This window comes from Anarhichas minor, unplaced genomic scaffold (assembly GCF_050575085.1).
Source record: "Anarhichas minor isolate MPS153535 unplaced genomic scaffold, ASM5057508v1 ptg000067l, whole genome shotgun sequence".
Classification (NCBI taxonomy): Eukaryota; Metazoa; Chordata; class Actinopteri; order Perciformes; family Anarhichadidae; genus Anarhichas; species Anarhichas minor.
The window spans coordinates 4,099,319-4,125,745 of record NW_027466513.1 but is presented as its reverse complement, the minus strand read 5'-3'; the positions used below and the strand labels follow the sequence as shown (position 1 = coordinate 4,125,745).

Genomic DNA, 26,427 nt, shown 5'->3' with positions numbered 1-26,427 from the left:
AAGTGTGCCAAGAAAATATCCCCCACACCATTACACCACCACCAGCAGCCTGAACTGTTGATACAGGCAGGATGGATCCATGCTTTCATGTTGTTTACGCCAAATTCTGACCCTACATCTGAATGTGGCAGCTGAAATTGAGACTCATCAGACCAGGCAACGTTTTTCCAATCTTCTATTGTCCAATAGTGAGCCTGTGTGAGCCTGTAGCCTCAGTTTCCTGTTCTTAGCTGACAGGAGTGGCACCCGGTGTGGTCTTCTGCGGTCTTCTGCTGCTTTGGCCCATCTGGTTCAAGGTTCCAGGTGTTGTGCGTTCAGAGATGGTATTCATTACATTACATTACAGTCATTTAGCAGACGCTTTTATCCAAAGCGACTTACAATTCAGATTCTATCACATTTCTACACCGTAGGCACAGCTACGGGAGCAATTTTGGGGTTAAGTGTCTTGCTCAAGGACACATCGACATGCGACTAGCAGAGCCGGAGCCGGGGATCGAACCACCGACCCTCTGATTGAAGGACGGCCCTGCTATCCACTTAGCCAAAGTCGCCTCCTATATTCTGCATACCTTGGTTGTAACGAGTGGTTATTTGAGTTACTGTTGCCTTTCTATCATCTCCAACCACTCTGCCCATTCCCCTCTGACCTCTACAAGGCATCTTCATCCACACAACTGCCGCTCACTGGATATTTTCTCTTTTTTGGACCATTCTCTGTAAACCCTAGAGATGGTTGTGCGTGAAAATCCCAAGATCAGCAGTTTTTAAATACTCAGACCAGCCCATCTGGCACCAACAACCATGCCACGTTCAAAGTCACTTAAATCCCCGTTCTTCCTCATTCTGATGCTCGCTTTGAACTTCAGCAAGTCGTCTTCACCACGGCTAGAGGCCTAAATGCATCGAGTACACCGGCCGCATACACACATAGTATATATATATACACATATTATTTGAATATATATATACACATATATTAAAATAAGGAGAAACCTCAAAATAATGACTTAATATCTCAAAGTAATAAGACAGTCTTAATATTTTGACTTACTGTTTCATAATAAGACAAGTTATCAAAACAATGACTTAGTACCTTAAAAATAATAATTGACTATCTCAAAACTGTGACTTGGAATTCCAAAATAATGATTATCAAAATACTCAGGAGACACAGTGCATCTGTAGAGCTTTATTCTAAAATAGGTCAAATACATTTAATGGCATCCTCCACGGTCTCCTCCATTAACACAACAGCGTCAACAACTGGCAGAAAATCAACATCTGGTTCAATGGAATCTGATTGAAGGCTTGTTGAGACGAGTCAAACTGTGACACTAAAGACTGGATGTGTAGAGTGACATCTGTAATACTGCTCATCCTCAGGATCTGTTTTAGGCGTTTGCACGTCAACTACAGAATATATAAAATATAAATAAGGGCAACTTTACCAAAATTATTTTCCAACAAAACAAATATCTCTGTATTCAATGTCCATCTTACGTTTCTATCCCATCATATATTTTACAATTTCAGGAGACACGGCCGTCCCAAAGCTCTTATTTCTGCTCTGAGGAGCGAGGATGGAGGAGGGATCTCTGAGGAGCCATGAGCGAGAACCCACGAGAACAGACTTCCAGGAAGTGTTTTAACGGCCGACACGCCCCCTCATTGTTCATCAGTCATGTGATTGGACGCTGCAGCCGATCGGACTGATGAGATTTTTTTCAACATGTAAACAGTGAAGACAGATCACAGATTAAACTCTAGTTTATATTTGATTCGTTTTCTGATTCAACATCTGGTTTAAACGTTACACTTTCATTCCTCTCTATGTTCTGAAGGTTAACACAGAGGGGTTTGTTCACACAGCATTCAGAAGATGAATTATACTGCATGTTATTAATAAAAACAAGGAGAAAATAGATTTGTTTTATGGCTGTTGACAGTATTTTCTGATTTATGGAGTAAAACAAAGAGATATAATGAATGCCCTCTGTAAAAACCTTTGACTCTAATATGTCAACAAAATGAAACAAGAATGTTAGCTTTATCCAATGTTCACGTTCCTGTTATGAAAAATTTGCAAATGAGCATGTTTGCATATTTAAAAACAACATTTCAGACTAAAGAATTGTCTTAATGTCAGTAATCCACTGGGGACGTTTCATGGTGATATCGGTTCGTTCTGGAACATAACAGTAACCTGTGTTTTCAGTTATACAACATAAACAGCCCACGAGAGAGATAAAAAGAAAATAAATATCAGTCCAGTCAGTCTTCAGAGTGATTGAGCCTCGTCACAGGGCCGGTAGTCCCGATGAGCTCGGTCCAGTTCACAACAAACCAAAACCCGGACTCACCAGGAGAGCGCCAGACGTGAGCGCCGGAATGTGAATTAGTCATTCAACAAATTTAAGTTTATAATATATATATATTTTTTTTAAAGTTTTGAGTTTAACAGCTCAATATGAGCATGCCTTTTTGTGTGTGTCAAATAACATGTCGGATGCCACTTTCTCTTTGCATAGATATCAGAATATTTGACGTGTTGAGGATCCAAATGAAACAGTCAGGAGAGTCTAATCTCTATATTCATATCAAGATATGTGAAAAATACCAATAATACGAACTACAGTGAAGAAAGAGGAGTGCATCAACTGTTTGGGTTTTTCTTTCCAATTCGTCTCGAGCAGTAACATTTAAAAAAGAAGAAGAAAAAAAAAAAAGCCCAGTCAGGGTTCCCACACGTCCTGGAAAACCTGGAAAACTGTTTTAATGGAAAATATGAGGGAAAGGTTCTGGAAAAATCTTGTGTTGTCCTGCAAAATTCTTAAATCTAATCAGAGCTCCCCAAAACAGATAACATACCCATCTTAAAGGGCAAAGTTATATTACATATCAATATTCAAGCGGGAGTTTAAGTTGGAGAGTTTTCCGGTTGTGTTGTGGGAATGCTGTTAACGTCACATGGTAGCTTAACACTCTAAATAATGTGCGTTACATTTATCCTTCAAGTGTAACTATAAGGTGACTGTGGTTGTTTTTATTCTTGTATTATTCTATGATTCGTTTGTCATCATTTCTTAGCACATAAGAGAAGATTTCATGGATGAATTATAGCCACAGACTCCATATGTTTGACATCAGACTTCCACAGAGAGGAACATTAGTGTACGGCGCGATCAAACCGGCTAGATCATCTGAGAAGGATCTCTGGAGAAGAGTGGGAACCCTGGCCGAGAAGAGACAGAGTCCGTCTCGTGTACTACAGCCCTGCTGAAAAAGTACGCTGGCACATCGAGACGTTCATCCGACTTTTTATCAGTCAGCTGAGCAGATAAACTAACTAAGAAAGACACAAAACGGATCTCTTAACATAAAACATACATTGTTTTTATATAATTAATCCAGGCCCATGCACAAGATATTCATAATATTTAAAGCAAAAAAAACATACAAATCTTAAACCTCTGACCTAACCGCAAGTTACAGACAATAGAGATGGACTGTTCCATTAAAGCACATATGGTGATCCACGTAATAATAATAATTAAAAAAGAATGCACGTAAAGCTGCATAGGCACGAGGGAGAAGTGCAGTCGGGAATGTGGAGGAAAGCCGGGGTGGTTCAGGTCAGGGCTTTTCTGCAACCCTCAAAGTGGGTTTTGTGGTTTTGAATCAGTGTCAGTAGCCCTTTTTTTTTTTTAATCCTTTCTTTTTCTATTTCCCATAAAATTTCTTGTTGAGCAGGAAAATGAGCAGGTTGACGTTGATGGTGGCCCTGTCGAAGAGCTTCATCACCGCCACGCCTTCGTACTGCAGCTGGAGGAGATCCTGAGAGACGAACACAACAAGATCAGCCTCGATAAATCAATCACAGATAACCGTCTCCGCAACATGCATCAATATTCACTGTGTCTACTGTAGAGTTGTTCCAATACTAATAACCCCATACAATTCTGGATCGGCAAGTATTCAAGTCTATGCGCCGATCCAACATCACAACATTGTATCATTTATCAGCTCTTTTACACAGAAACAACAACACGTGTCACTCGCTATCAGGCAACAACCTCCGGTTCTGCTGAGTGAAGCCGATGCTTCGTGTCTTAAAGCTGCATTCTCTCTAGTGACCATCAGGGGGCGACTCCTCTGGTTGTATAGAAGTCTATGAGAAAATGACTCTACTTCTCTCTTGATTTATTACCTCAGTAAACATTGTAAACATGAGTTTATGGTCTCAATCTCTAGTTTCAAGTCTTCTTCAATACAGCATGATGTTCATTTAGTACATTATGGTCCATTTAGAGTCAAACAGACCATAAAGCAGGTGATGCTTTAGGGCGGGGCTCCACAGTGATTGACAGGTCTCTACTAGAGACGTATACGGCGTCTCTACGTCACTCCTCGATATTCAAATATGGTTACTTCCGTTCATCGGTTGAGAAATAAACAACATGGCCACAGTCATAATCCAAGATGGCAACTGAGAAAACGGCGTTAGACGTAGCGCTGCTACTGAACACCAGCCCCTCTGTAACCATTAAAGCATGGTGGAAATAGCTAGCTAGCTAACTAGTTAGCTGCCTGCTAGTTAGCTAGCTAAATAGCTAACTTGTTAGCTGCTTTGACTATCATGTTACGTTGATTTGAAAGAGAATGTTGACTACTGTACTATCTCTATGGTTCTGCAGCTTTCATTTTCTATATGTTTGTGTTTTAAACAGGGTTTAACCCGAGTCTGGACATACAGCTTCAGATGTACACATCTGTAAAAACATAATAATATACATATTTTTGTGTTTAGCGCACTGACATCGGATCTATACTCAGTATCGATCTGATGCACGTTTAGGTATTGGAATCATTTTTTTATCGGAACATCTCTAGTTTACTTTAGTGAAGGAAAAAAATAAAGTTATGAAAAAGAAACAATACCTGATATTCTAACTGTAATGTCTCCAAGTGCACGCCCATGAACTTGGCCTTCACCTCAAACACTCCGACAGTCTCCGACGGAGAAATCTCAAAAATGGCATTCTTGAACCTGTGAAGAGAGAAAAGTACACGACAAAGAAACGGATCAATCTTCATGAAGTTAACTACTAACTGCTGATAACAAAGTGAACAAATTGTCTTTCACAAAAGACAAAGTCAGACGTTTGAGATGGAGTTAGAAATGTCACGTTTTGATATTTAACGTTGCATAAAATAAGAACAACGTAATTGCCGATCATTGATGATCCATATTAACGGATACAGATCCGTTTGTTGTTTGATTATAGCAGCTGGTCTACAAGGATCCAGAATATTTAAAAAACATGTCAATGCTCTGAAGTCTGTAAACCATCAACAATTCTAAATGTTATCATTTAAGTTTGTTAAAGTCCTCGATGGCGTTCTTCTCTTTATAAAAACACAAAATTCAAAAGATAAGGAAATAAAAGATTGTATTTTTATAGATTAAAACAAATCTTGTCATTAGTAGTTTTAATGATGCAATATAATCTGCTCATAATTCATCAGTAATATCTATTTTATATGAATGCGAAAACATCTCCTTCAAACTGCTGGATTTATTCATGTTTCTTATCGAAACTACAGTTTGCCAGATTACATGTGAACACGTCATGACTACGTTTTAATTTACCGTTGCCCAATACTCCTCTTTACTGAACAGAGCCTGAATGCATCACAATGTAATTGAACAGAACCTTCGTTTGTTAGCCGTTAGCGTCTAAGTTTTCTTGAAGAATTCCAGAGAACGCAGGGTGAATAATTGATACACAGATGATCATTGTGTGGATGAAGTATTCCTTTAAACACAGCAGAACTCACTGGTTGGGCTGCAGATCCTCTATCGCGATCAGCACGCCCTTCTCGTGGAGGCGGGAGGCGGTGTACTTCTGAGAAACCTGCTTACCCTTCTTGGCCTTGTTGTCGCCCGGTTTCTTTGACAACCTGAGAAGAAAGACAAGCGCACGGTACAACATGAAACCGTCTCTTAGCGCAGAGAAGGAACGGTTCTTGAAGTGTGTTCGACATGTTTGGAAGATGATCATCAGAGGAGAACGGGGTCGTATTTGACATTCAGGAAAACAAGAGCAAACCATGTATTGTGTTCTTCAGCCGAGTAAACACTATAGCTTTATGATAAATATACTTTCAACTAGATGCATTTATAACAAAGCAAGACAGACTTCCTCTGTCTAACAAACATCTTAACTCTGGTGGTTCAGATTCTGGTCCTTGGTTCCCTCAGTTACTGGTTTTCTATCAAACCAGGCAGCAGCTGTGCTTAATTGGATTTTGCACTCTAGGAACAAAACAGCCGCTGATTAGAAGTCCAAAATCAAAAGCAGCAGGAGTCTGAGGATCAACACTGTAACTGCCGGTTACAGGTCACACAGTTCGGATGTTTGGCACAATTCAGAAATGTATTATTATTTAATTATATTATTATTTGATTAATCACTCACTTTATATTGTATTTAAGTTTTTTTTAAGTAGTTTTTAACTCACAATGTATTACTACTATTACTGTTAAAATAGCTTATAATCTGTTTAATTACTTTTATTGTCTCACGTGCATTGGTCTCAAATATTGTAATCGTTTTTTCTTTTCTGTTGTTTTCACGGGCCACACTTATTCTGTCTGAGACTCCGACCCCAGCTGATTCCTGTCTCGTGCTGCATACAGATCACAGTGTAGCTCTGCTAACAGCTCAGGCTTCTGTCAGCAGTTTAAACGTGCACACATGTGGCTTGTTTGGCGTTCAAACAGGAATCTTACATGACTCATTTTAAAAAGGTAGACAGGCAGCCAAACATGAATAAAATCTGATTTATGACGGTGAGAACTACGGTACACGTCTCAGTGGTGATTGTTGTGAGAGTACGACGGCTCAATCTGAACCACAAAATGACAAATTGAAACTGTTGAATGAGATGAAAGGCCACTCACTTGCCCTTGCTGGCCAGGTTGTCCATGCACGTCTTGATGTACTGATTGTACGAGTCAATCTGAACATTGAAAAAATTGGTCTTTGAATTCAGGGCGACGTTGGTCTGCTGAAGCCTCACCAGCTCAGCTTTCCGACGCTGACGATACCGTCTCTGGTTTCTGATGTCCTGTAACACACACACACACACACACACACACACACACACACACACACACACACACACACACACACACACACACACACACACACACACACACACACACACACACACACACACACACACACACACACACACACACACACACACACACACACTACATTTAAGTAAAACACACAGAGGAGTTTTATTTGTCCTCGTCCTCAGATGATCTGCAGACCTTGGCGATGTCATTGATGAGGTCCTGGTAGCGGTTCTCGGGGTGGACCTTCCCCAGCTCGGCCAGTCGCTGCAGGTTGCTCTTGATCTTGTCCTTCTTGCCCTGCAGCGTCAGGCTGTCGTCCACCACCGGCTTCACCTGCTTCATCTTCTCTGGGGTCTTGGCGTCTCTGATGGCCCTCCTCTGCATGGCCCGCTGGTACTCTGCTTCCTGTCATCCGGGACAACAAGATGGATAAAGTCATTTTTACTTTCAGTTAAAAAAAAAAAAAAAAAAGGGACTCATGAAAGAATGTCTCATATGAACAGATTTGTTCTTAAAGGGATAGTTTAGGTCTTTTAAAGAGTGGTCGCATGAGGTACTTATCCATAGTTAGTGTATTACCTACAGTATTTGGTCCTCAGCACACAGAAGCAAAGCAATGTACTACTGTGGATGACGTCAGTAAAATGTTTTTTAGCCTTAAAAATAGGCCAAGGGGGTTTCAATGGAGTCTGGTGGCTTTGGCGAGAGCACAGATAGATACAGCGGCTTGTACCACTGTCTCACAGCAAAGTAAACAAGTGAAAATATTCCAGATACTGCATACACTTAAACTGATATTGATTTTTATTTAGGCAGCTAAAATGCGTTTTGCTGCTGCCCCTATCCACAGCAGTACATATCGTTTCTGTCCCGTGCAGTAAATCCTGTCTGCTTCTTCAAGCCGAAACGGTGTCATCTGTAGCTAAAGCTTAACTCTGGACTATGGATAATCAGCAGTAGCAGCTTTATCAGCCCCCAAATCTCATTTCTGACCTGTTCGGTTGCAGGTGATGAGTCCAGGATCTCAGTCAGAGTCTCTCCAGGCTGGAACCGGATCACGTCCACAATGAGCCTCTTGGTGCTGAGAAGAAACATCAAAGAAACTGTTGAATCTCCCAGAAACGACCGTATAAATCTACTCTCGTCAGCCGTGAATCTCAAACGTACGAACTTACTTGAGCAGGAGCGTGCGGGCGTCCATCTCGGCATTGGCCTCGCCGGGGAGGTCAAACTTGTTGGTGAGTGTGAGAGAAACCTCGGTCTTCCCCATCAGCTCTTTGTTGGGGTCGTTGGGAGGAAGAGGATTCTCACCTGGTGAGACGGGTGATCAGATGATAACATATTGGGTGCTTTCTGGTCATGAACACTCTCATCTAGGGTCGCATCTAACGGCTATTTATATAATCCAGTAATCTAAAAACGAATTCATCGATTATTCTAAAGATTATTTTCTATATTCACCATTAATATAACAATTCATTGAACCAAAAATTAAAGACAACTTGTCTGTCTTATTTTTTTTTTTGTGTTTTATTTTATCATCTTCTCTTAAAAACAAACAAATGTAAGAAGACATCAGACCATCTGTCAGATTCAAAATACTGGGCCTGTGACGCATAAATGAATTTAATGACTGTGTGTCATAGCAACCATTTCCCTGAACTGAAGCACTTGACCTAAAACTTAAAATGGTTACGACAGGGGGCGATTTAAGTGCTGGAGATGATTAAATGTTATTATTTGTTGTCTCCAACAACAGTCTGCAACGTTAGTTTAATTCATTTCCTCACTCATACACGGCCGTTAAAGGAAACAGAAATCACAAAACGGCCCGAACAACAACGTTAGATGACGCATGGTGTAACGTTACGTTAACTGCAGCGGTGCAGAAATTACTTTCGGAAAGATATTTTAAGTGCCTACTACCAACAGAAACACGTTCCTGGTGTTGATAATCCAGATATTTCATGCTTTGGTGGGGACAGAAAAGTACAGTTGTCTCTTTCTGAAATATTTGCACCACTTTAGAGGATCATAGACGAGGTTTTCTTTATTAGCTGCAGCTTGTTCTCTGGGGGAACGAATGCTCTGACGGGACCCGACTACTTGCGCGTTATGCAAATCAACACATTTCTGTACGGCTCAGCACTGCTCTCATTTCATCTGTAAACTGCTGATTTAAGGCAAGGTCAGACACTCACAACATGAACAAAATACCAGATCCAGTATCATCTGTCACTTTTATGAATGAGCTAAATTCTTGTATCGCTGATTGTTTTCGCTGACACTTAAAAGCCTCATTTCACTCACCGATGAGGGACTCGACGGTGGGAACCTCGCCCAGGTCCTCCAGCAGCTCGTGGATGGGGTCGTTGTGCTCCGGAGCGATGGCGTCCTGGTGGTCCAGCAGCAGCTAACGGGAGACAGAAGAATCCAAGTCAGTGTGTTAGTCACACTGGAGTCAAAACCTCTCAGGAACATCTGGAATTAAGACTGGACTGACTGGAACGCACATGGGATTTGAGACAGGAAGAGCTAACGTGCAGGTGCTCCAAACTCACCGTGTGGGTGTTGATGATCTCTCCAATGGAGATGTAGATGACCGGTTTGGTGACGGTGACCAAGTCGGAGTACTGATCCACATTGAACTTATCCTCAAGCGAGGGAACGTCGCACGCCGACAGAAAGAAACGCCTGCGACGGAAGAGAAAAGTCAGATGAGACAAAGAGCTTCAAACAGCAACGGAAGACAGCGATTGAGGAGCGTCAACGGTCGGTCACCGGACCTGAACTTCTGGTAGGAGGTGCTGAGATATTCGTTGATGGGATTGAGATGGGCGTTGTCCCCCAGGAACATCTTATTGGAGGCGGCGTGCTGCAGCATCTTGGCGATGGAGCCCAGGTTCCGCCGCTGCTCCGTGGTCAGCTGGCCGCCCGCCGACACCTCGATGATGTCGAAGGCGTCGGGTGCCACGATGGCCGGGTTCATGTAGCGGTAATACAGCAGGTTCCCCACAATCTGACGAGGCAGTTTACTTCAAATTATTATGATGAAATTAAACTACAACCAGAGTTTACGTGAAACTGCTCAGAACAAGGTGTGTGGATGATCTTGAGATACCGGGTCAGGATTTCTGGAAAGAGACGTTGCTATTGAGTGTTTTAAATGTTTGGTTTTTTAATTTGAGCACCACAAGCCGAGTGACATGGAGACCTGTTATACTGGAGAGAAAGCAGACGTCTCTAAACAACACTGAAACTATCTAGATTGATTAATAGCACGAGAGGGATTAGGACAAATATGGATTTTGTGTTTTGGGGTGACCTGTCCCTTTAGAGACTGTGGAGCACATTCAGTTTAAAAAGGCACGTCTGGCTCTGGCCTCAGAGATATACAGCAGAAATGTTGACGGCCCTTCTGGCTGTTCGGCCCTCGGCTTTAGAACGGCCTGCCTGAGGAGATAAGAATCCGTGATCTCTTTTGAATCACTTCTTAAAACACATTTTTACAGACTGGCTTTTATGTGATGTTGCCTTTTAACTGCTTTATTTTATTACTGTTATTATTGTTGTGTATTATTCGTTGTTTGTCATTTATTCTACTTGCTAGTTTGTTCTTATTGTACGTTTGGTTTTATTGTTTCATCAGGGTTAAAAAGTTGACCATAGTTTGTCTTTTGCTTTTGTCGGTCCTCACTGTTGAGCTTTCTGTTGTTATATTTCCTCGCCTCGTCTGTCAAAGCACTTTGTAAGCTGCTTCATAAATGTATTATTATTATTGAAGAGGCAAACCTTGAGCAGCTCGTCCTCTGTAGCGTCGGGGAACTTCTCATGGAGGGTGTCCTTCAGCACTTTGGAGACGAAACGCATCCCGTATCTGAGAGTGAGACAGGAATATGGAAATATATCAAATATATATATATAATATATATTGTTGGTATAAACGAGCTGACTACTGTCTGTAAAAAAGTAGACAGTGATGCAGTACGTACGGTATTTTATCCACAGAGACGATGATGGCGGACAGGAACTTGTCAGTGATGGTCTTCATGTTCTTGATGGAGGCTTCTAGTCTGGTCCTCACCTCCTCGTGGGCCATAGCCTGCTCTGGAGTCACGTCGTAGGGCAGCTTACTGTGGACAAAGAGATGGAGCAAAGGAGGAACCTTTAACAGTGATCTTAACCTACGAGGCCTTTTCTTTGCTCTGCTATGCAATGCTGTCATCACTGTAAGGAAACACTTTGTAATTTACGACTATCAAACAAAAACAATCTGGCCACTACAACACACTTTCTGCTCTTAACACTACAGTAGTACTGTATTCATACAATCTGAATTTATATAACTCTTTATATATATATTCAAGATAGAAAGAAAGAAGCAGATTCAACATCTTACTAAGAAAAAAAACAAGTATTAACCATTTAATTATCCTAAAATAACTTAACGTGACTTTCTTGTTTTGCTGTTTTTGCAGTATGTTTTCTTTCCTATTTACTGAAACTCGGGTACCAGACGACCTCGTCTCCAGCTCACCTGGCCTCTCCGGTCTGCGTCTCCATCTGGTTGACCCAGCTCTTGTAGATGTCCACCGGGTCGGTCTTGATGTTCAGCGTTTTGTCGTCCATGATCTCCTTGACGACCGGTGCCAGGATCTGCCGCAGCGCGTTCTGTCCCCGCGCACCTCGGTGGAAGCTCACCACCATCTTGATGATCGTAGGGTTTCCTGTGACGATCTCCTTCATCTGGTCAACCTTTGACCTGCGGACAGTTGGAACTCGTCACTGTGTACTCATCCACAGGGCCTCATCGGGGAATTTTACAAACAAACTTTTGAAATGTCGCAAAATAACGGAAATGCCAAGTAGATATGTTTCCATCGAGTGGTTTGGAGTGTAGTGGAAACTTCCAGACCACATGTATTCTCCCAGGTTCTGACCCCCATATACAGAAAATGTGAAGAAACCCTGCGTTTTACTTCTCTTTCAATACATTTTATGTCTCTACAAAAAGCCAGCTGTGCTTCACACAATGTTCTCATAATAAACTCAGCTACAGCGTGGTTTGGTCAGAAGATGGCGCTGTAGTCGAAGCATGGCTGTAATTTGTAAGTACACAAGAGTAGAAGAAGAAGTAGAGGTTGTCCCCATGGCCATATGACCATCGACGAGAGGAAAAAAGGAGAAAAGACTTCAGGAATTAGTTTCAGTTGTTTTCACAGTTTGAATCGTTCTTTCATGTCAGCTGGTGTCGGCCATGTTGTCCTGAGACGAAGATACGCCTTCACACGTTCTGGTAATATGTCGGAATACGCCGGCAGTGGAAACAGTCACTCATGTGATTTAAAGTGAATACTCGTCGTAATGAAGTCAGAGTCAGTCAGCAGATGACATCATCACAGGCACGAAGGCTCTGCAAGCGTCTCCTGGTCAAGAACCTCTGGATCTTTGGATCTGAGCTTTTCAGAACGTGACTAACACAAATAGTTCACTGATAGAAGCACTATTATCATATCTGAGGGTTTTACAAAGCAGGGGAATTCACTTTTAAATGCTTTAGAAACAGGAGGCCTTAAAAATCTACATTTGAGTAAATAGTTTGCAGGATATTCAAGCTTTGTTTCTTTGTAATGCTTTTAATACTTGACTTCCTTCTGTACAGGTATTCTTTGTCTTCTTGATTCTTCTCAGTACACGTTGTTAGTACGCCCTCTGGTGTTTCGGAGAGTTATGCCACAAACAGTGTGTGTATAACGTGTATGAACACCTTTGTGCGTGGTAGTAGTTTGTGCACCATCTGCTGAGGCTCGCGGTACTGAGCGAGTACAAACAAGGCTTTAACTGTTCGCTACAGCCGAGCTTATTCAGTCGAGGCCATCTAGCGCATCAACTCTTTTCCATACAGCTTTTCTAACGCGATACTTTGAGTGCGTATAAGAATTCGTGGACGGTTCTCACTTGATCTCCTCCTGCAGGGCCGTTTTGAAGAGCTTGGTCAGCAGGTACTCCTCCCTCTGGTTGGAGGCGTAGTTATAAAGGGTGAAGATCACAGAGTCCATGAACTTTGTGGATTTATTCTGCGGCATCTGGAAGATCAGCTTGGCGAGATACGTGGGGTTGGTCTGAAAAAAAATAAGCAGAAATGTGAGAGTTGATCAGAGAGGTGTGATTGTGTTGTTCAGGATCTAGAGACAGAGAAGTACTGTAACGTTACCTGTAGCAGGTAAAAGAGGTACTGGTAGGCTTCCAGTTTGAGCCTCTTCTCCTTGCTGAGGGCCTTCAGCCCCCCCCTCTGCTTGTTCATCATCATCATGTTGGACAGCTGGCCCTTGTTCTTCTTAGTCAGCTTCTTGCTGTGGGACACCACCTCCTGCAGCGTGATCTTGTTCTTCACCAGCAGGCCGATCTTGATGTCCATCAGGTTCAGGTCGTTCTCCAGCTGCTGGTTGGAGCGGATGTTGGTGACCACCTCCTCGCGGAGACGCATCAGCTCCAGCTCCTCCTGGAAGTCCTGGTCACTGTGGTCTAGCAGGTGGACGAACTTCCTCACCACCGCCATCGGAGGGTCCTCGGCGCTGACTGAGGGAGGACATTGTTTGAGAGTCAAGAGGCCGCCAAAGCTGGAGAGAACATATACGTATATATACACATATATATGTATATATATACACACACAGAGATATAAATACAATATAATAAATTATATAATTATTAAGATAATAATATAAAAATGAAGAAGAATAAAATAAATAAAATCATTTGTTTTCAGCACACTGGCATTGGCTCAGTGTGTGGTTTGATTTGCACTCACTCAGCGTCTTGTAGTCGTCTCTGGCCTTGTTGGCTCTAATGAAAGCCTGAATCTTCACCACCTGACTGATCTGCAGTAGAAAACAGCAATCGCTTGTCTGATCAATGGTCTTCATTATGAAACAGCACCACAGGAATCCACTGTGAGTCGCAGTGGAAATGACTTCACACATGTCAGAGTGCTAGATGACTCCGTCTGCCTCCCTCCGACCCCACAGGACACGGACTAAATGTCGGCGGATGTCTCGGGGGAAATTTAAAGCTTCTATTAGATGAATGGTTTACTGAACACCCTAATTCTTGAGACAGACGATCTACAATCCAGTGTCTTGATTCTTTTAAATCGTCCAAAACCAGCTCAACAGAGAAAACTCAAAATCTCTTGAACAGATCTGCATCCTTTCACACCCATCGAGCTGTTAAACTTAACTGATCTTGAAATGTTTAAAAATACTTATGAAACAATGTTGTTGACATTATCTGCGTTGCTACTTTCAGCCTCCTATTCATGTGTGTTTTTTTAATTATTATCTGTCCCTTTTTGTACTTTTTATTTTGCATCTCAATGGGACCTTTCTGGTTAAATCAAAAGAAACACTTTCGGCAAATGTTTGAGGCTTTGAATACTCACGTGATCCTGGAAGTACTTCAGACGATCCTTGTATTTCTTACGAGCTTGGTGCATCCGGACCATGGACTGGATCTGAGAAGGACAGAAACAAATCCTTTAGTGTCGACTGTATTCATGCTGCCGATAACAATGAGAGATGCACCCATTCTGTGTTCAGATCTTATATTTATTTTTAAGTTTGACAAAACAGCCTTTAGCGGTTGTTACAGCTGTTTGCAGCTGGCTTCACTCTTTCCTGTTGACTGTCTCTTCGTTTCTTTTCTGTCTGTGGAATTCAGACCAACAGTTATATTTACAACGACGAAAGCAAGCAGATTAAGAAGCTGTGTCTGTAAACCTGTATTTAGGGGATAAATGAGCAAAAAGAAAGAAAAAAAGACATGATTCGACTACAGAAAAGATTCGACCAATCGGATTCAATTCTTCTACGGCTTATTTTGGACTCGCTGGTTTTACAGATTGTGTGTAAATTTAAACGGCGTAAATGTATATACGAGACGATAAGTTAAGTTAAGAAAGAAGTTCTTGTGCCAGAGTTTTATCAAAGATTACAACAGAAAAAAATAAACATGTATGAACAACAGAATAACAATTAAGTGTAAGAGAAGTAATACTGACACTAGTGCAACAATACAAATGAAAAGCAATAAGAAAAATTCAACAACAAAGTAGTTTACTCTAAATACAAGAGTAAAAAGTGAATAAGAAGTAATACGAGCACCAGTGCCTCATAGAAACTAAGCAAAACAGTAATATTAGACATGATATTAAAATGTAACACTGCACAATGTTAAAAGTAATATTGTCCATGACGTGGTTATTTCAGTTCATAATAATAATGTGATCACGATAGTTTTACCTTGACGGCCTCGTCGCTGTGCTCCTCCAGATACTGTTTACGCTCTTTGAACTTCTTCCTCTGTTTGTGGCCTTTCCAGTGCGCCTGAGAACAGAAAGACTTTCAGCAGAAGTCCTGAAGGCAGACAGACTCTCCTATGACCATATGACGTACAGGTGCATCTCACCTGTATGCATGTAACAGCAGGGTCTTGTGATTTCAGGAAGTTCATCCGCTCCTTTTGGCCGTTCCTCACCAGGTAGCCACGGCAGCGGGCCTGCAGCTTGGCAATGAGAGACTCGTTGGCCAGCCACAGCTGCTCTCGATTGTAGGCCGTGGTTACACCGGAAACCACCGACTGACGGGGAAAGCACAAAAACAACCAGTTAAACACGATGTAAAGAAATGAAATACTTCTAATACACAGGGAGCGTGACCTACCTGGATGTCCTCCTTGTTGAGCTGGGTGTTGTTCTGCAGGAAGCCCTCTGGCTCCACCCAGGTGCCCTCTTTGGTCTGCAGGTTATAATAGTAGTTGTGTCCTCCCTTCACCCAGTGTTTCACCCACTCGCTGCCATTATCGCCTGCACCAACAGCAAAACAGAATGCAGGTGAACAAGGTGGAGAAACAACGTGGACCAATAATTAGCAGGAAGCATCATCGCTCCATTTTAAATTTATTTCAGTAAGAAGCTCTAAACAATGTGCTGCTGTGGACGTATTTTAGACACTTGAAAAAAGTAAATATCAGTTAAAGTGTATGCTATATTTAGAATATTTTCACTGTCCACATGACTCTGTTAGGTAAAAATGATTGTTTTTATCAATGTTCTCCTGTGTGTTTCTATAAACTCATCTACTGTAGTAGAACTCTGACTCTGGAGAAGAACCTCATACAAACACACTTCATATATTACGGATATCCTAATAGTGTTATTAACTTCTAAACGTCACAAACCCTCACTTTAAAAACACTAAAAAGATGCATCAAAAATGCAGATTATCAGGCACAACGACTGTCACTTTACAATAAAAATGAAAATACATTCATCCCGAAATGTTCTCCTCACCCTCTGTCTTCTTCTCGTCTTTGATCTTGGACAGGTCATCCTGGTAGGTCTGGGAACACTCCGAGGTGACTCCGTAGAGTCCCGCCCCGGGTCTTCTCAGAGCAGCCAGGGTCTGAGCCGGTTCGCCGCTGTCCACCGCCTCGTTGACGGCCTGAATGGACTGCGAGACTGCGGATACAAAACGCAAAAAAACATCAGCCTTTTTCTGCTCTTCACACTGTTTTCACACCTCGAACACTGTGCAGAAGGTGGGTGGTACTTGTTCTGTAATCTTTTGCATGTAGAATAGGTCCAGTAAAATGAAATGAGAGTTACACTGTAAGGCTTCCTGAGTGTCCTGGTTCGCCCTCAGAACGGCGTCCTGGATCTCATCCAGCCACAGCACAGCAGAGGGGTCCTGGGTCTCCTGGAGGGACACGGGACAATATGATCAGAAACAAACAGCGAGGACACACACACACACACACACACACACACACACACACACACACACACACACACACACACACACACACACACACACACACACACACACACACACACACACACACACACACACACACACACACACACACACACACACACACACACACACCTCTGATTCATCTACATGCTGGACCCTCAAAAGTTGCACAGGTTTTTTTTCTTAGAATTTATGCAAAAAAGAACTAGTAGAGAACTAGTAGAGTAAGATATGAACTCAAAATTAGGGCTGTAATTAATGATTATTTTCATTGTTGATTCCTCTATTGATCATTTTCTCCTTGAATCAACGTCGTTTGGTCTATAAAATGTGAGAAACAGTGAAAAAAGACGTCCTGAAATGTCTCTTTTTGTCCAAATACTCAAAGATATCCAGTTCAACTGTCACAGAGGAGTAAAGAAACAACAAAGTAATCACATTTAAGACGAAGGAATCAGAAGATTTTGACAGATTCATTTTGAGGACAGTTGGCGATTAACTTAATGGTTGACAACTTATCGATGAAATCATTGACGCTCCAGATCGTGAAGCGATGAGCACAGGAACCAAAGTTGGTCATAAATCATAATGTTTTGGGGCTTTTTTTCTTGTTAACATGTGTAAGCCTAATAAGGGGGGCTGACACATCACGTAAGCTTCTAACTGCTCCTCTAGCTGCTGGAGATAAACATCAACACGCTGTCACAGCAGCTACATTTAGCCAGTAATCCACACTGACCTCCAAGAGAAAAAGGAAATGTCACCAATATATGCTTAAATAGTGCAAATGTCACTTGATTCCATTTGCTCACCAAACCAAAAGCTCAACGCTGAATTCAACAGTTGTATTATGAACTGTAGTGACACCAAACTGCATCCAGATGGCGCACGCCGTCTACATCTGTGTGGCAGCCTGTTGATTCTTGCTGCTGCTGCTTTCTAAACTCATTTTGGTTTCGGGCCTCCATGTGTCCCGCCCCTTCACGTTGTACTTCAGGGGTAGAAGAGAGGAGGTGTGTGTGTGTGTGTGTGTGTGTGTGTGTGTGTGTGTGTGTGTGTGTGTGTGTGAAAGAGGTGGGCGGGTATGACTGATACCCGATCATGGAGGAAGATTTCTAATGCAGAGGGGAGGGGACTCAAAAGAGCTCAGTCTTTATGGTAAACGGCTGTACCTGGGCGATCACTGTTTAGTATGTTTACACTTGGTGATGTAATTGTTATGCGTGTGTGTGTGTGTGTGTGTGTGGGTGTGTGTGGGTGAAGAAGTCCCTGCAGCTGGCGGGAGACAGGGTGTGGTTGCCGGAGACGAAAGGGCGTAGCTTTGGTGGAGCTCATCACACGTTACAAGCTCATCATGGAAACAGGGGAAGTGAGAGCTGAGGGCTGTTGGGTAGTTTGTAATTCAACTGTCTAAACTTTTTCTTCCCTAGAAACCATGAGCTCATTCATTTGTCCAGCACAGACTGGAAACGTACGCAGTCGCGGTTGTTGCAGTCACAGAGCGAGGGGATAACCATCTGAAGAGGCAGATGTATCTGCAGTAGACTAAATTGGGCTTGTGAGTCAGACGAGTCTGTGCAGGACTTCCTGTGTTAATCCAGACTCAGAGCTCAGCCCTGTATGCAAGATATTAGTTCCACCAGCAGATCTCTGATCATTTCTAATAATTGCAGGAGGTGGTCTGTGATCTTCATCCCGTACAATCTTCCATGTTTTAAATACTGTAGACATACTACAATTCAATATATATGTTATAAAACTAGTCTCTGTGACTTTTTGTTTTGTTTTCTCGACACGTTTTTTCTGCATCAGTTCTCATCGAAAATGACAGTTGGCCGTTATATAAAAGGACACTTTTGAGACCCATTAGCACCAAGAGACAATGATATTCAGTAGTTTCATTTAGACATTCTTTTAAGACGTGTAGAAACTCCTACATTCACGAGAGGGGTATTTACTGAGGTATTTTATATCATAGAACAGATCTCTTAAAGTCACATCAGGCATCTTACCAAAACAAACAACCTTTGAGACGATTGAAGTCTTTCAGGACTCATTCCTGCAGAACTCTGAGGCGACACCAAGAAGTTCTTTACAAATTGAAATACGGGTGAAAAAAAAGGCCCCTCTGACCTCACATCACCTGGAAACCCCCATCTAATACATCTTAGCCACGTGGGTCTTCCTCCTCTTACCATCCTTTGAAAGCCAACAGGAAGTCCACACTGCACCAACTACTTCCTGCATCTTTAGCTAATCACCTCAAACAGTGTGTGTGTGTGTGTGTGTGTGTGTGTGTGTGTGTGTGTGTGTGCATGTGTGTGTGTGTGTGTGCGTGCGCTCTGGTCCATTTAATATAGTGGTCAGCTTTCTGCCCTTTTATGGAAGCAAATGACTGAGGCCCGGCTTGTTATTTCCTTTGCCTGTGACATCGGCAGGAAAATAGTTTGCCTTTTTTTCCTCTCCTGTTTTTGTACTTTATTTAATTTAATTATTTTTCTGGATGCCGTTCAGAAAGTGTGACGAGTGATGCATTCAAGGGTTTAACAGCGTGGGCAGCGGCCAAATATTTAGGAGTCTAAGCGTGATAAGAGATTTCTTTTATCTGTATTTACACGGGATAAACTGGGACTGGGACTGTGTGTGCTAAAATGGATACTCTGAGAATTGTTTTGAAGAAATCCAAAGCCAACGTTTCCAGTTTATGCTCATCAGGGTTTTTCACGAAAGGGAAAACGACCCAAACATGGTCGTCTCCCCGCGACATCGTACGCAAATGTGCTGCACAGACGCACACATTCATCAGCTCGCCACGATCAAGTGAAGATATCACAGGCAAATGAGTCCGAGAGAGAGAGAGCAGCGGAGAGAGACTGCCTTCTACAGACGTGTGGCGGGTCAAACCTCAGAAAGCTGAAGAGACAGAGAGAGCAATGCGGCAGACGACAGGAAGTGAGTGGGGGGAGGGAGGGAGGGAGGGAGGGAGGGAGGGGAGGATGATCGCACCATGACATCAGCAGTCTGGTCGTGTCATGTGGCGCTCAGAGGCCTGAGTCACACGGAGCCGTCTGCAACCACGACGGGTTCTGAGATCCCTGTATGTATGTTGTTCACTGTTCTCCAAAACCGCTGATATTTTGGAGGCAGGAGCAGAAATCTGAGCTCTTATCCAGCAGCTTTCTACCTGAACTAAACCTCAAACATCTGCACACTTTTGGCGCCTCACATCTTGCAGGAAACGAGCCTCCTTTTAGCCTCACAATAACCAGATTCATGAGAGTCCTTAAAATACACCAATATGTATGATATGCCCAGTCATACTGACAGCTTCTGGGCTGTATGAGCTGCAGTAGAACACGTTCGTAGTCTGGATGTAACTGTAGCCAGGTGCTGTTTGCATGACGTGTTTGCATAGCACTCACCTGAATGCTAGACACACATGAAAAAAGCAACAAAAGGAGAGACCGGGAGAGACCGGGACACGCTAGCCAGAGAGAACTTAGTATTCATACAAACATATCTATGGATGATGACCTCAACATCCGTCCTCTCTACATCACAAAGACCGTGTATGTTTTTTGTCTCACGTGAGCTTTCTCTCTGCGGGCCTCCAGCAGTTTATCGTGGTAGTGCTGCGCCACAGACGGGTCCACGTCCGTGAGCTTGGCTGAGGGGTTCTGCAACATGGACAGGGTCTTCGTGGGATCCCCTTCGTCCAGGGCCTCGTTGATCAGTCCGATGGCGGCAATACCTGCACACGCAGACGTACAAGTGAACCGATTAACACTCAGAGACTTTGATCCCGATACGATATGAGAAGATGAGTCTGCTTCTCTCTGAAATCGCTTTTTTTGGTTTCCCCAATTTTTTAAATGATATTTCTTCAGGGAGTGCAGTTAGTGACAGTCTGGGCTCCATGTTAACGTAGCTCTGACAGCTTGACGGAGTAGCAGCAGGGGGCGGGGCTAAGCATAGGGTCAATTGACCGAGAAAAGAAGAAGAAACGTAGTTTTGCATCAATTTATGTATTAACGCTGGTGGCTTAAACAAAGCTAGCTAACGTCGATTGAACGTAGCTAACATTAGCTGTATTTTGTGAGCAAAGCTTTCTGTGATTATGAGCATGTTGACCTATCGACGGTATCGCTATGTGAGACGCAGTCTTCATTTTGAGAAAACACTACCGCTTATGTCCACAGGGGCGCCAAAATCAACACAAAATATAAGCTCATTGTAGTTGCTTTAAATAAAGCAGCTTTACTTTTGATACACTTCTGAACCTGCGGCCAACAAAGGACCTATCCCAAAGTTAACAAACGGTTATTCTGGGGTTCATGGAGCCCACTACATAAACCATAACTGTATTCTTCTGTATTAAAATGATCTTTACGTATGTTTAACCAACTACTGATGAATTATTAGTTGTATACTATCTAAAAATCTAATAGTTTTGAGAGGTTTACCGTCCAATCGATCTGTTAGCACACAAGCTATTAGCTTATTAGCTTATCTACTAACCATTTTAAACATTTAACAAGATGAAGATGTAATTTGGATCAATCGCTGCTGTCTATTTAATACAATGTGTGGTTTGGAGTCAGGGTGAAGTTACATGTCATGGAGGTGTTTAACACATTTGGGTGTGAACGGATGCGAGCGTGTCCCTTACGTTCATGCTCCTCCTGCACAGTCTGGTTGACTTGGTCGATAGAGGCCTGAATGTCGTTCCAGGTGAGAAAGTCGCAGCCGTCCTCTCTGGCTGCCGCCTTGAGACGCATCAGTTCGTCCATGTACCTGAGGAGCACACAGGTACGATAACACAGAAACCTTGGACATCACAAATATCCTTTTCCCACTTACATTTTTATGTTTTAACAAGAGAAAACCCGTTAAAAATAAGCGATGGACAAGTACAACTTTCTGTTTTTGGAGTTTTTTGGTGCGTCATGTTTGACGTCACAAACAAGGTTCATAAACAGTGAACATGTTTTGGTGGTTATTTCATTTTTTAAATCTGTTACGTATTCTGTCTCTCTTTCAAACTCTCAACCCAGAGTCGGTGATTGTTGGAACAGTGGAAAGACTAACCAAGACGGTTTTATTTTGTTTCTGTCGTTTGAATGAAGTGTGTTTTTACGATTATCTGGAAGCTAAATTCCTGTTTCTGTGAATGGAGTCTGGTAGCTTTGAGGATTATCTGCAACAGCTGTTTCTTTCACAACTAACTCGCTGAATTAAGCGTTTATTTCTACCAAACCAGAATTGGTGATTGTTGGTACAGAAGAAAGATTAATCAAGAAGGTTTTGATATTAATAGCATGTTTTGTATGTTAATAAATTATAATATTTTGTCCAAATCGTTTTATTTGTTATAAATTCACTTATATTGTCCTAAAACAAAAGCCAGATGTTAGTGGGTTTTTCATCCAGTGGGAAAGTGGGCTTCGGGCAATATGTCACTGACTCCTGGTGTGTGTGTGTGTGTGTGTGCGCGCGCGCGCGCGCGCACGCGCACACACACACACACGTGTGCGTGCGTGCGTGTGTGTGTGTGTGTGTGTGTGTGTGTGTGTGTGTGTGTGTTAGCGTGCATGCTCACCTCTGTGCATATTCATCCTCCACATTACTGAGTCCAGTGACGTTGCTGGACAGCTGCTTCCAGAGCGCGGCTCGGTCTCCGACGTCCATCGCCTGGTTCATCAGCACCACCGACGACAGCATCTCCACAGCAACGAGCAGCTCGGGGTGGGACAGCGAGCCCTGCGGGGACAACGGGAAACAAAGTCATGTTGATGGCGTCTTGATTGGTTGCTGCACAGTTAAATCAGAGGAACCATGGAGCGTCAGAAACCGGCTCTGAAGCAACTGTGAAGGTGATGAAGACGTCAGGTATGAGAGATGAGGGCTGTATGGTTATGTACCAGGTTCATGGTCATTTTTCTCTGAAACATCTGTGTATACATGAAAAATAAGAATAAAAGGTCGGAGTTTGAACTATATATCGTTTCTACATCTTCCAACAAATTGAATTGAAGGCAGACATCAGCCAAAATCTTTAAAAACAGTCTAGATTGATAAAAAGCACTAGAATATATAAAAATATGCATTTTTAATTACAACTGGTCAACTGTCCCTTTAAAATATTGTTTAACCAATATAGATTTTTCACAGGCGGTATTAACTGAACCACATATGCTCTATTATACATGCATTTGAGAAGCAAATATCCCTGACTTTTAAAAAACGTAAAAATCTATTTTTCCAAAACTTCTCCAGGCATGGAAATTACTATTTTCAAATTCCATTACGAAATGTACGTGTATAGTTTAGGGTAAATACAACAAATGTACAATCTCATAAATCTCAAGGTGTGTTCTCTGAATATTACAGCCCTCCCCAGAATCCATACAAATGATTTGTTTTGCTCATAATGGCTGTTGTAGCACTGTGACGTAAAATACGAGAAATTAAAAAAATATTTTCATTAAATATGTGTCATCACTTGTAAAATGAGACAAGGTGGTGATAAATTAGTTGTTATTCATCAGTTCATAAAATAAACTCTGACTGATGACGATGTTTTCATTTTCAGGCCAACTCCTCCTGTAATTTAGCCTCAACAGACACACGATCCCATGTTTTCTTTGTGTGAAGAATGATGCGGTTGTGTGTTTCTTGTGTGTTTCCTGGTGTCTGGGTACCTCCGGGCTCTGCTGCTGCAGGCTCAACAGCTCTCTCTGGTAGAGGTCTGCAGCACTCGGGTAGACTTCCGGCAGCTGAGCATCGGGGTTCATCAGCTCCTCCACCGTCTTCTCCGGCACGCCCGCCCTGACGGCGCCGTTGATGCGTTCCACTGCCTTCAACACTACACACACACACACAGACAGACAGACGCTGGGTTAATTATAAGAGCAGATACAGATGTAGAAATGGGGAAGAAGACATAAATATGTTTTGCGTACTCTTTAGGTAGCCTTCTGCAATCTCATTGGCCACGTCCACGCCGCTCTGCAACTCGTCCTTAGTCAGGGCTTCTCCCGGAGACGCCTAACGAGGAAGAAGTTAAGATAAAATGACACTGAGGAGACGGGAAGCAGACTTTTCTTTGTTTGCACACTGATCCCCCACCTGGTCTTTATTCTCCCGGTCGGCCTGCAGCTGCTTGAGGTACCAGCCTTTGTTCTGGACCTGCAGGTTCTGAACCCCCATGGCTTTAAGGGCCTCGTATAATTTGTCCTCATCGCCACTCAGCAACGCCTGTTCGGCCGCACTCAAGGCGTTGCTCACTGTAGGAGAAAGAGTTGACGTTTTCACTACTGCGCCATGGAAACCGAGGCAGTACAAAACACGCATGTTTCGTGTGACTTACCGTTGACCTTTTTGACGTTGCCCTGGATTTCAGCCTGGGTGAGAAGCTCATCGTAGATATCTCTCTCTGCCTCGGTGTTCTCCATTTGCTGTCGGAGCGGAGCAACAACAAAATATGGCTCAAATATAACAGCATTACACGTTAGCACTATTTATTATCACATTTTCGGCTGCAGGACAACAGAGTAACACATTTCTCTTTCCAGACTTGTTCCTCTGCTCTGATTTTCTGCTGTGATTTTGGTCATTTGTTTGCTCTGCCTGTTGGCGAAACAATCATAAATCCTACATTTATATTTCACTGTAAGAAGTGCTGGCAAATCTGTCAGGAGAACGGAGTGACTTCATTCCCCTCTCAGTCCGTCTTCGAGCCACCGTTCTTTACCGTCGTGGCTGATTTATTATTTGTTGCCCGAGTGGTTTGTGTCGACCTCAGCATTTTATTCTGTCCAATGCCTAATTTTTCTTCCGCTTCAGGCTGTATGTTCGATTATTTTCTAATCAAAAACGTGGACAATAGCTTGCCCCGTTTTTTTAATTATATGGTAATTTATGGTCTCTCAAAGGAGATGTTGCCCCAGGGCCACCATCCGTCGTCTCTGGTCATCTGAAAGCTGCGCACAGCATCTTTGATCGCTGACGATTTAAAAAAGCTCCGTACCCGTTTGCGTGAGTTGGCCACCTTCATTCCCTTGGCCTGGTACAGCGTGTCGTGGTACTGGGGAGCAGCGCTGGGGTCCAGCTGGACCAGCATGGCGTTGGGGTTCTGCATAGCGGCCACAGTGCCCTCCGGTACGCCCTGGTCGATGGCCTCGTTGATGGCGATCACAGCGGCATGTACTGAGGGGGGGAGGAATAGGAGGTGGTGAGGAGACATACAGATTTTGGGGACTTTAATCTGCATTATTATACTATTGATAGAGGATGTTGAGTATCAATCAATAAACATTGAACTTAAGGAATTATTTAAGATTTTGGTTGGGCTTGTTTATCCACTTTCTTGGCAAGAGTCAGATGAAAAGATTGATACTACGCTCATGTCCGTCTGTTAAAGAGTAACTTTTGTTTTGTTTGTTAGAGTTTTGGCCTCTATCCTGGAAATTCAAAAGAATGCCTCTAGAACGTGAGAGAAGTGCAATACTATGTTCCTGCATTAGGAGGCTGCAGTTTCTGGACCACATTTCTAGGACCCGAGTATTATTCTACCTAAATACTACTTTCTATATAAATACTGTGTTAAATGACGTGCCATGCTACAGGTTACAGCACATTAAAAGCAACACATAAACCATTAGGCTTGGTCCACGATACTTTAAACATTTGTGCCTGACTTTTCATGCCGTTACCCTTTCAATTAGCTTATGCTAATCACTGTGATATGTGAATGCTAGCTATCTATGTGGCTACTAGCAGTTAGCATATGTGATTCGTAGGCTAATTCAACGGCCACTCTTCACTAATGGAGTGCTGCAGGAACGATACTAAACACAGAAAAAAAGTATGTATTTTTTGAATGTACACATTGAATGTAGTACATTTAGTTGGATGCAGTTTACCGAATAAAAACTACTTAAAACATAAGTAGTCCACAAGAAGTGGAGAAAAAAGTGAATTCTAAATGCCAAAATCAATTAAACTTTAAAGTCTATAGAAGGAGTAGAAGTGGAGCCATTATCTTGGGAATTTGTGGAAATGTAGCATTATGTTGCACAAAGACAAAAACAACTGTAGCTGTCATTATGTCTTATTTGTTTCTTAGGTAAACAATTGATAGATCCCCAAAAATATGGCTGAATTACCTCCAGAAGTTTAATTATGAATGCATGAATCAACTAAACTACATAATCTGCAGCTATCAGATCCCTCCCCTCTCCCCCACGACACCCGAGCCCTCTCTCACATGCAGCTTCATCCACCGAGAGCTCATTGGCCAGGATCCCGCCGATCTTGCTGAAGGCGGGCATCTGGATCCCATACTTTTCCAGCTCACTCTTCATGTTGTTGATCTCCTCCTCTGTGAGAGAAGACAGAGCAGAAGGAAAACATCAATGCACGGAGCAGATTGGGGGGGGCGGACGGGACGGGACGTGGAGACAA

General features: G+C 42.7%; 1 protein-coding gene across 3 annotated transcripts in view; it reads right to left on the bottom strand.

Moving 5' to 3' along the window:
• Positions 1-1,177: 1,177 nt before the first annotated feature.
• iqgap1 (IQ motif containing GTPase activating protein 1) overlaps positions 1,178-26,427 on the bottom strand; it is a 47,743-nt gene continuing 22,493 nt past the window's right edge. For all 3 annotated transcript variants that reach the window (XM_076078505.1, XM_076078507.1, XM_076078506.1), the window contains 31 exons: positions 26,231-26,344; positions 24,992-25,170; positions 24,332-24,419; positions 24,091-24,248; positions 23,925-24,009; positions 23,664-23,827; positions 22,562-22,722; positions 21,632-21,756; positions 20,550-20,713; positions 16,815-16,905; positions 16,500-16,667; positions 15,871-16,013; positions 15,617-15,787; positions 15,451-15,534; positions 14,592-14,663; positions 13,962-14,031; positions 13,365-13,729; positions 13,109-13,272; positions 11,688-11,912; positions 11,143-11,283; positions 10,943-11,027; positions 9,937-10,169; positions 9,712-9,844; positions 9,461-9,563; positions 8,326-8,461; positions 8,144-8,231; positions 7,346-7,555; positions 6,968-7,134; positions 5,842-5,964; positions 4,942-5,050; positions 1,178-3,837 (listed from right to left, as the gene is read on the bottom strand). In XM_076078505.1, coding sequence (XP_075934620.1) covers positions 3,724-3,837; positions 4,942-5,050; positions 5,842-5,964; positions 6,968-7,134; positions 7,346-7,555; positions 8,144-8,231; positions 8,326-8,461; positions 9,461-9,563; positions 9,712-9,844; positions 9,937-10,169; positions 10,943-11,027; positions 11,143-11,283; positions 11,688-11,912; positions 13,109-13,272; positions 13,365-13,729; positions 13,962-14,031; positions 14,592-14,663; positions 15,451-15,534; positions 15,617-15,787; positions 15,871-16,013; positions 16,500-16,667; positions 16,815-16,905; positions 20,550-20,713; positions 21,632-21,756; positions 22,562-22,722; positions 23,664-23,827; positions 23,925-24,009; positions 24,091-24,248; positions 24,332-24,419; positions 24,992-25,170; positions 26,231-26,344 — 4,433 coding nt within the window. In that variant the 3' untranslated portion in view covers positions 1,178-3,723. The remainder of the gene's footprint in view (positions 3,838-4,941; positions 5,051-5,841; positions 5,965-6,967; positions 7,135-7,345; positions 7,556-8,143; positions 8,232-8,325; positions 8,462-9,460; positions 9,564-9,711; positions 9,845-9,936; positions 10,170-10,942; positions 11,028-11,142; positions 11,284-11,687; positions 11,913-13,108; positions 13,273-13,364; positions 13,730-13,961; positions 14,032-14,591; positions 14,664-15,450; positions 15,535-15,616; positions 15,788-15,870; positions 16,014-16,499; positions 16,668-16,814; positions 16,906-20,549; positions 20,714-21,631; positions 21,757-22,561; positions 22,723-23,663; positions 23,828-23,924; positions 24,010-24,090; positions 24,249-24,331; positions 24,420-24,991; positions 25,171-26,230; positions 26,345-26,427) is intronic.